Source organism: Aethina tumida, chromosome 3 (genome assembly GCF_024364675.1).
Source record: "Aethina tumida isolate Nest 87 chromosome 3, icAetTumi1.1, whole genome shotgun sequence".
NCBI classification, from domain to species: domain Eukaryota; kingdom Metazoa; phylum Arthropoda; class Insecta; order Coleoptera; family Nitidulidae; genus Aethina; species Aethina tumida.
In genome coordinates this window covers 33,915,291-33,925,030 of record NC_065437.1, presented here as the reverse complement: position 1 = coordinate 33,925,030, position 9,740 = coordinate 33,915,291, and the positions used below count along the sequence as shown (strand labels likewise).

Sequence of the window (9,740 nt, the reverse complement as noted above, 5' to 3'; positions counted from 1 at the left end):
GCATCTGTCATGCGGCCATAGTCCTAGTAGTAAACAAGAGTAACAGTTGCTAAGCAACAATTCTTGAGTGACAACATTAGAGGGGTCTAATTTGTCTAATCAATGCTGTGTTATATCAAATATATCGGTGAGTAATATCTTTTCCCATTAATCTCTTAGTCATTGGAAGGGTGTCAGGATTCCCTGCTGTGCACTATTAGTTAACCAAATTTTACTAAATAACGTGAATATATTATAATAAAAGTAATTAAATCTGGATTCAATATTGTTAAAATAACTACAACATATTTTCATGTTTTTAATAGAAAAAAATAATTTTAGATTATCCAATTTATGTAGACCAACAAAACGGTGTACGTGCGAAAAATTCTAAGTTATCTAATAAGATTCTCCTGGTACACATATTCTGTCCTATCAAATTAATTATGGATTATATTTGTTCCGAAATTCAATACGATGGAGACATTGGTATGCATATTTCATATTATTTAGATACGTTTGTTTATAATAATAAATATTAAATAAGTTAACTTTATAGATTTGATAGATTTAGCAGCGGGACCCGGTCAGCTTTTACATGTCAACAAATATTCTCATACTACTCCAGGCAGTGAAGTACTAACACAAAAACAAACTTACTATGTTATGCATCCAACAAGTAACAGAATTAATTGTATTAAAATTGTGACTAAATGTATATTATTTCAGTTAAGAACGGCAAAAAAATATATTTGCCAATATTAGATATTGGTTCTGAGGAGTACAGTTACTTTACGATCAAACGGAAACCTAATCCAAAGGTAGAAAACAAACCTTATATTTCGTATTAATATGAATAATTGATAATCATTACATAGCAAGGTGTTTTGGCTCAAACTAGTGCTACAAAAAAGGTATGTATATAAATTAATAATTACAGTATTAATAATTAATTTAAATTAGCCTAATTCGAGAAAAGTCGAGGCGGATTCTCAAACATCAACATTATATGGAAAAACGTCGAGTGTTTGGTCAACACTACAATCCGGATCAAAACCTTCTCCATCTGTCAAACATGAATATGTTAGGGGTCCTAATGTGAGAAGACCTAAATAAAAATTTTGAATGTATATTTATTTACAGTTTCTATTAAAGAATGTATGTATTTTTAATACTTTCTAAAATTGAAATTAGATATTAAACAAGGTGGGTTATCTAAAATACCGTAGATATTATAGGCTATGAAAGAACTTTTTGACAAAATACAACACTGAATTTTTCATCTAATGTATTGTTGGTATTTCAAAGTCCCATAATTTTCTAAATGAGTGAATCGATTTTCAGAAACTAAACAGCAATGTAATACGAAATTAAAAATTATTCTTAATGAAGTATCATTTTGACCACCATTTGAAGAAAAAACAATTTTGTGTCGAATTTGTCCTCCTGACGAACGTGTTTTTGAATTTTATGTACAGAATACACCATGAGCTTTTTTCTCATTTAAAGGCGATCATTATAAAGTATTAATAAAACGCATATGTGTATCTTAAAATATACTTATTTACATTTTTACAATTTGCTTTTGGTATTTTTATATTCTTTTTCCCACTCACAAATATCTTTTTCTGTAAGATTATGAGCCTTCCCATGTCTTCCTAAACCTGACATAAATTTCTTCGCCCCTTCAATCCCTTCCTTCAAAATACCTTTTGCATTATTTTGTTCAAACTTTGTCAATTCTGAATAAACAGCATTATACGCTGCATTGTACGTCGATTCCCGGTCTGCATGTAAACAACCCTGAGGAAACTTCACCAATGAAGCTGCTAAATTTATGGCTTGTCCCAATCCTGCAAAAATCAAATTCAACTACATTGTTTAAAATACCAATATTCAATAATACCTGTTCCACATGCTACAATTCTATTGGCAACACCCCAATCAAATGCTTCTTTAGCGTTTAATGAACGACCTGTTAGTATTAAATCCAAGGCTCTCGAAAGTCCCACCATTGCTTGTAGTCTAACAGTTCCACCATCAATGAGTGGCACACCTGTAGTTTAATTTTAAAGCTATTTCCCATTTTTGGAAATAAGATTAATTAAATTACCAAATCTTCTGTTATAAACTCCAACAACTGCTGTTTCCTCCATAACTCTCAGATCACACATTAAAGCTAATTCAAATCCTCCTGCTACAGCATATCCACTTACGGCTGCAACCAGAGGCTTCTTGATTAATCTTAATGTGGGTCCCTTAAATTACATTTACATAAATGAATATAGAAAAACAAGTTTGTGTAATAAAATGCAACTTAATACCATGGTTCCTTCTTCATGTAATGTGTCTAAAACGCGGGTTTCATCCAATTGCGACAACTCATTCAAATCATACCCTGCACAAAAATTACCACCTATACCATATAAAACTCCTGCATATACAGATGTGTCATTTTCAAAATCCTGAATTGCTTGTCTGAGCTTTTCGGCAGTGTGGGTATCCACACAGTTTCTTTTGTCTGGTCTGTTTATTCCTATTGTTGTCACTTTACCTACTTTATCTATTAGAATTGCTGAAATGACAAGTGTTTTATTGTTGTTTATTGAGTGTAGTTTACTTACTGCTTTCTGGTTCGGAAGAATATTGTCGAAGAAGTTGGGATGACTTGTTCATTATATTTAAAATCTTAGTCCTTAACATTATTTATTATTTAAAAAATATGTACAGAACCATTAAATTTTTATTTTTAATATTTAAGGTAACATGATAAAATTATTATTTTTTTAACCTCTGATTTTAAAAATTATATGTGAAATTTTAGGTTAGAAATTATCTCTTGCTGGCAACCAAAATTACATAAATAAATTCATATTAAACAACATTTGAATTTAATAAATTTTAAATAAATTAATATTTTTAAGTCAAAGTAATTAAAACCCTTTAAAAATAATAGATGTATATTTAACAGAATACAAAAAATTATTGGCATTCCTTGAGAACATGTTTTTTCCTCTCTGGTATTCTTGGCACTTCCCCATGTTTGGAATGCGCCCTCCTGTTGGCTTCTTTCCGTTTTTCCTTTTCTTTAATGATACGATGTTCTCTCGCGGCGTTGTAAATATGTTTCGGCACATGTCTATGTCTCGCGATCCGTTTAATTTGTGGATGAGATGCATACTTTTCTTTCAAAGCTTCACTGTAACGAAGTGCTGCTCTTTCCCTTGGCTTCAACTAAAAATTAATGATAAATGAGTATATTATAAAACTAAAATTTAGTATAAATCTTACTGGTCCTAATTTTTCAGATGCCCTTGCTTTCCATATTCTGATGTTCATCTCATCAGATCCACTCAAAATGTATTTGTTATCTAATGTCCATTGAACACAGGTCAACCTCTGCATTCTTTTGGTGTGATAGATATCTCTTGAGTGTCCTTTGTCTACTTCAAATATTCTTACTGATCTATCATAACTTCCAGATACAAATTCTTTGCCAGTTGGAGCATAGTCAACATAAGTTACTGCAGAAACATGACCCATATGCACATTTGTGGGTTGTTTCAAGTTCCTGGTGTCGAATGTGTATAAACTAAAAAAAAACAAAAATGTAAATAAATACACATAAGCTATATCCAAGTGAACTTACTTATAATCTTCATTGGCACAAGTGAATGTAAATGCCTCCATAGGATTCCAGGCAATTTTATTTGTCCTTAGCTTCATTACAACTTTTCTAAGTGGTTCACTGTCTCTCATGTCATATAAAATAATACTTCTATCACTTGCACAAGTTGCCAGTGTGCTAACTTCAATTGGATTGAAAGCAATATCATGTAAACTATCAACACCCCAGACAAATGACTTTACTGGTTCATTTCTAGTCTCATCCCAAATCTGACATGCTTCTCCAGCTGTCCCAAAAATAACTTGGCCCCTTTGGTGGCTAATTGCTGTTAAAACAGTTTTACTCAGTATAGTATTCACTGGCTCTTCTTCCTCACCAAATTGTGGAACAAGTGATTTCCAAGTTTTAATGGTTTTATCAGCGCCAATTGTGATAAAATTATTAGTGTTGTGGGTGTAAGTGATTCCTCTAACAATACCATTGTGTGCTGTAAACTCTCTAACACAATCCCTTGTGGGTAAGTCCCACACTCTTACTTCACCATCAAAAGCACCACTGATAAGTGTTGACAGTCTCTCAGGGTGCTTGGCAATGCATGAGACCCCATCCCTGTGACCATCAAGATTGCCCACAAACGGTTTCGCAAATACTCGTTCTAGTTTTACCGCATTTAATGCACGAGTGTATTCTCTAGCTGCTTGGAAAGGATGTAAATCTGGGTCATAGTTTCTGGGCACTAAAATATAACAGTTAAACATTGACTTGAGTATATAATTAATTGTTACCTTTGTGTATATCCAGTTTCGTTTCACGAAGATATTCGTCAGGATTTCTGCTAATTACTTTAACTTTCATTTTTCTGTTTTGTTGTAGTTTAATTTAAATCATATCGAGGTGTTGTCAACAAACACATGGAGTAAAATCCTAACCTATTATAAATGTGCAAAGGCAACTTATAAAGTAATATGCGATGTTGCCAAATCTGTAAAGCTTACATACACGAAAACTAGCATTATACGTGCTGGTAGCAGGAACCTGTAACGTAGAAACCACATTTATTTAACAATTTTTCTGTATCTGTTCTAGGTGGCGTCTCTGTGTCGCACAAGTCTTATGGAAGAATTTGTAACAATTTTCAAAAACGAAATAAGTTAGTTATTTTTTTATCAAGTGCAGGTTTTTTCTCACACATCTTAACAACGACGGATATTTGGTAAGTTAAAGAAACAGCATATTTATATTGAAAAAAAGAAAGAAACTCGGACACTCCGGACAGTAGGGAAATAATAATTAACATGAAAAATTAATGTTTAAACATTTAGACGTCTCTAAAATCATAAAATATTCGAGAAAAATAGTTTACAATGTTATTAACAAATATGAAACAACATACGTTAGAAAACGTTCTAACAAAAAACAACTCTTTTTAGAGACAAACAAATTGGAGGAATCAATAAATAAAATCCTTCCTTGCTTTCTAAGTAAAGAAAATATTATATAATATATAATTAGTTGAATCCTACAATATAATTGTATGTAGTAAAATAATTAGGCGTCGACTGAATGGATAAAACATACAGGGGACAAATTTCAGTAAAGAAACCATTAATTATCCACCAGAATTTTGGGAAAGAGTACTCTGGAGTGATATATCCAAGATTAATAGAAGAGGAATGGTAAATAATAAGTTTGCTGTCCTCCAAATACAGGTCACAACAAAAACCTTGAAACACGGTGGAAGAAACGTTACGATCTGGGGTTTCTTTTCTTGGCATGGTATAGAACCTTTATAGAAGTGAAATGGACCCTTTCATGTATATCGTATGTCAATGGAAACATTGATCAAAGATCCGAAGTTTGCGTCCAAAGTTTCCCAAAACTGGAAGATGTTCTTAATTGGTAAACGTATCTATATATGGCCCGCCATTTATAGGTGGCTATAATTAACATAGGATATCCAGTAAACTATTAACAAGTTGAATAAATTATTTAATAAATATATATTTTTTAAATGTGCGCTATATAAAATATGTTGATTGCATTTAATTAACATTAAATTGAAGTGTGTTATTTCTCTGTGCACCAGTATATGTAATTGTTTAATAATTGATTTACTTTTGTTAATTCAAGCGCGTTTGCGACTGAACAGTTTTAATGATGTAACGAGAAAAAATAAGTAGCATATTATAAAACTGCATTCTTTTGTTTATTATTGTATCTTTATTATATATAATAATACTCAATATAAATAAAATTATATATTTATACAAGAAATAAATAATTAATATACAAATTGGTACTGTACAAACAGTTGAAATGTGCAAGCCTATGGATTATGTAATTCAATTAATCAATATATTAGCTGAAACAATTCATTGCATAAGCATTACAATATTTTATGTACCAGAAACATAACATGTTAGTAGTTTATGTGACTAGTAAATACATAAAGTTAGTAATTTTAGTATAATTGGACATACATTGTAAATTGCTAATTAAACAATATTATACTGCGGGATCATATATGAGGATAACAAAGTATGAATTGATACAATTGACTTCAAGAGTTAATTGCAAAAATATATGTGTCCAAATGATTTCAGTTTATATATACAAAATTTTATATTTAGACCAGAAAAACTAGAAATATAAATTTTAAAAATAATTGTATGGACATGCTTTTAAAGCTCACACAATTACATTAATAAAATATTAACAAATTTTGCGTTACAATATTAAACTAGCAAAATTTTTAGAGAATGCAGCTCAAACATAATTCTGTTCTTCCTGGTCTATTGGGACTAGGTCACTTAAAATTTACAACAGTAAACAACAGTTTTCATTGGTCCAAACAACTGACAAATTAAGCAGTTATAGAAATACTCCACTACCAAGCTTAACTACAAAATAACCTATTTAAAATAGGTTATACATTAACATTAAGCAGTTATGAAAAAACGAAAACAGTCAATTCCGTATCCTAAGTAAGTTCATTAACACACAAGGTGGATAGAATAAAAACGTTCAAGGTATCACAAGGTACACAAACGATTGCGTCTTTTATATAAATTTCACAGAAAGACTAGTTCACTGTAAATAGGTTCATTTGGTTTTAAACGTTCAGATCGGCCATCATTTTTCTAAAGTCCGCCAAAGTGTTGTAGTCCGGATCCAGGTCTATGTCAGCGAAGTCCCGCTTCGAATCTGATTTGACGAAGCTCGGGTTGTATCTGCTTAAAGAAAGAGGACACGGCAGCAATTCGGGCATCACAGAGTGGTGGGTGATCAGTGAGGTAAGGGTAGTAAACTCCTTTGTGAAACCCTGTAACCAAAAAATTAATGATTATTTAGCTGTCTTAATCACTGCGAGTAATTAAAGAATAAAGAAGATACACGGCAGGATATGCGATTACCTTTTTATATAAACGATAGTTAATTGGAGCTACTTAAATCATAAATGACATTAGAATAGATAATTTGCAAACAGACCGGTTAGTCCTACTGAATGCACCATAAATATCATTTATTTTTAATACACATATCAGATAAAAATACATGTTTCCTTCGAGTTAACAACCGGCTGTCTTGAGTATCCAGTGAATACTATTAACTCATATTTCTTTACATCATGGGAACTGGTTAATTAATTAAATTGGACTCCAGATCTCGATCATTAATTTCATAAAGTTGTTGGTAAAACAAGTTGCAGTTAATTAATTAACATCCATGTTACGCAAAAAACGAATATTGCGAGGGGCACAATATAATCTTAAATAACACATATAATACTAGGTACCTTTAGTTAGAATATAAATTACGGAGTTTTTATTTGATTTTATGTATAGTCAATACCAGAGTTGTTTATAAATTAGTATATTATTGATTCAATAATTTAAACGAGTGAGATCACTTAAAAATTAGGATGAATAATTTAAAAGAATATTTCTTCACAAATGTCAAATATAATATAAAATTGATTTTCTCGACTATTAGTGACCCACATATTTATGAATAAAATATAAGGAGACGATTTAGTTTCTTTTTGTCACAAAATAATAGAAATTTGATCCGTTTGTTCGTTTAACGTAACCTGATACATCCTATAGTGAAATCCATCTAAAATCATATTATATAAAGTAAAATTTTAGTTTCCTTTTTAGGAACATCCCGTCAGTTTAATTCTGTTTTCAAATTGGGACCGATTGTTGTGGAACAGGATAAAAGCCGCCACTATTTTAAAGCGAAATTGCCTTTCGACTACGGACATTTCTAACTGGAATTTACTATTAAACTGTAGTGTGTCTCTCTTTGGTCGAATTATTATGTATTTAAGGCAATCGATAGTAAATCATCCCTTTACCAAACATTCTACGCCTCAAGTTTGGCGTATTTGAATTTACATGAAATTTAATTAATATTTGCATGAATGCATTTAGATTATTTGATATATTTTCTATTACCTTTATTTTGTAGCCTTTGTTTGTCCTCACGATAAGATAATGGGCAATTCCAGACGGTTGAAAACTCCTGGGCACTCTTAGTGACAATGCAAAACAGCCCGGCTTGCTGGTACTCTCCCTAACCATAAAAGCACCGTTGGGCTCGTGGGAGAGAATTTCAAGTGCTATTTCACGGGGAATACCCGCCTGGAACCAGGGCGCCAATCTGAGTTCACCTTCTTCTTTGTTGTTCAAAGAATCGGTCCGTTCTGGCAAAGGGGGCGGGGTCGGTGTGAATCCAAGCAGCGTCGATTCCGTTCCTTGTGCTGGACAAGAACTTGAACTGCTCGAACTGATCTGCGATATCCGTTTCGTTTTGAACTCGGAATCGGGCGCCGGAGATGACTGCAGTAACCTATTGTTGTCTATTTCTATGTGTTTGGTGAGGTTGGAGTTACTCTCCAGGTTCTCGTTTTTAAGATTCTCTAGCGGATTATTGGATTTGTTCCTGGTCTCGTTCTCGTTTGTTTCGTTAACGTATCCGCCGGACAGTGGTCTGTTCGTGGGACTGCCAGGCGAACTCGTATTGGTATCGCTAACTAAGGGACAGATATCTTCATCGTTGTGGTTAGTGCCCGTTAAACCCATGGCTATCCGTTTAATTAAGGGCGGCTTCTCAGTCATCCTTTTATACGAATTCATCTCCGTTGGTGAATTGCTCTCATCGCTGCTCGGCGTGCTCTGTTGAGATTGAGATTTTTCAGTCGGGCCGAGCACGTTGTATTTGTGGGCCGGCTTCAAGCCGGGGATGGAGCTCGGAGGCGCCAAACGGAGGGTGGACGCGTCGTTGGCTGAGAGCTGCACATCCATCTCTTTAGGTAGATGATTGTTTGGCTGATGAGACAATTTGTCTTTCTTTAAGGCGGCCGATAATTCCTTCGTCTGAAACAAAATAATTTTACGTTGAATACATGTTTAAAAATGGTTTGTAATGTTTTAAACATTTTTCTATTTTATCTTATGATACAATGTCTGCGTGCGTGTGTAGCAACAGACATGTAACTGATGCAGTTCACGTATGAGCATTCATTTTAGAATATAACGATAGGTAATAAGTATAATACATACGTGTTTTCTTGTGCAGAACATATAGTTATAATTTAGTTTAATGTTTTCTTGCAGTTAGATGATAGTGGACACAATACAAGTTCGCTAGAAATGTGTACGATTATTTCTCACAAATGGAAACCTTTATGCTTATCGAATTTATTTTCTATTTACGTGTCTTTTAGAATACCATATGCCTTATATTTATTATTATCAAGAAAACAACTGAAAACGCTTTATTCCATTTTAAGAGACAGTATTAACCTCGGTTACTGTTGTAAATATTCTATTGTCAAAGAATATATTTCAAAATTAATTTTGGTCTGTTTCTTACTTAAACATTTTAAACCAAAGTATTCGAAAGTCCATTTAATCACTGAAATAGCGGCCGTACATTCCCACTATAAAAAGAGGAACTGGCAAAGTGATGCATTATTTTAAAGGCGCTAAACACGAGAAATGAATTCGTCTAAACCGAGAACTACGAGCTGTGCCCTCACATTTGTGTAGGCAGATAAATGTTTCGCTGATGAGACAATCCATCTTTCTTTAAAGCGCCCGATAATTCTTTCGTCTGTAACAAAATG

At 32.8% G+C, this 9,740-nt stretch overlaps 4 protein-coding genes across 8 annotated transcripts in view; 1 reads left to right on the top strand and 3 right to left on the bottom strand.

Annotated features, from left to right (window-relative positions):
- The first annotated feature begins 70 nt into the window (after positions 1 to 70).
- LOC126264959 (uncharacterized) lies at positions 71 to 1,151 on the top strand. The gene is made up of 6 exons (XM_049964821.1): positions 71 to 127; positions 322 to 468; positions 539 to 658; positions 709 to 800; positions 858 to 893; positions 943 to 1,151. The coding sequence occupies exons 1-6, from the start codon at positions 103 to 105 to the stop codon at positions 1,093 to 1,095; spliced, it is 573 nt and encodes a 190-aa protein (XP_049820778.1). The 5' UTR covers positions 71 to 102; the 3' UTR covers positions 1,096 to 1,151.
- A 371-nt stretch (positions 1,152 to 1,522) lies between these two features.
- On the bottom strand, positions 1,523 to 2,797 carry LOC109602054 (probable enoyl-CoA hydratase). Its single transcript, XM_020018377.2, has 5 exons — positions 2,604 to 2,797; positions 2,304 to 2,554; positions 2,093 to 2,237; positions 1,886 to 2,035; positions 1,523 to 1,832 (listed from the first exon to the last, which is right to left on the bottom strand). Exons 1-5 carry the CDS (start codon positions 2,680 to 2,682, stop codon positions 1,552 to 1,554), a joined length of 906 nt encoding a protein of 301 aa, XP_019873936.1. The 5' UTR covers positions 2,683 to 2,797; the 3' UTR covers positions 1,523 to 1,551.
- A 124-nt stretch (positions 2,798 to 2,921) lies between these two features.
- LOC109602055 (DDB1- and CUL4-associated factor 13) lies at positions 2,922 to 4,545 on the bottom strand. The gene is made up of 4 exons (XM_020018379.2): positions 4,393 to 4,545; positions 3,629 to 4,343; positions 3,271 to 3,571; positions 2,922 to 3,213 (listed from the first exon to the last, which is right to left on the bottom strand). The coding sequence occupies exons 1-4, from the start codon at positions 4,460 to 4,462 to the stop codon at positions 2,962 to 2,964; spliced, it is 1,338 nt and encodes a 445-aa protein (XP_019873938.1). The 5' UTR covers positions 4,463 to 4,545; the 3' UTR covers positions 2,922 to 2,961.
- A 1,307-nt stretch (positions 4,546 to 5,852) lies between these two features.
- The window catches only part of LOC109602052 (EGFR adapter protein), a 177,372-nt gene continuing 173,484 nt past the window's right edge, over positions 5,853 to 9,740 (bottom strand). For all 5 annotated transcript variants that reach the window (XM_049964269.1, XM_049964270.1, XM_020018374.2 and 2 more), the window contains 2 exons: positions 8,068 to 8,988; positions 5,853 to 6,929 (listed from right to left, as the gene is read on the bottom strand). In XM_049964269.1, the coding sequence (XP_049820226.1) occupies positions 6,720 to 6,929; positions 8,068 to 8,988 (1,131 nt within the window). In that variant the 3' untranslated portion in view covers positions 5,853 to 6,719. The remainder of the gene's footprint in view (positions 6,930 to 8,067; positions 8,989 to 9,740) is intronic.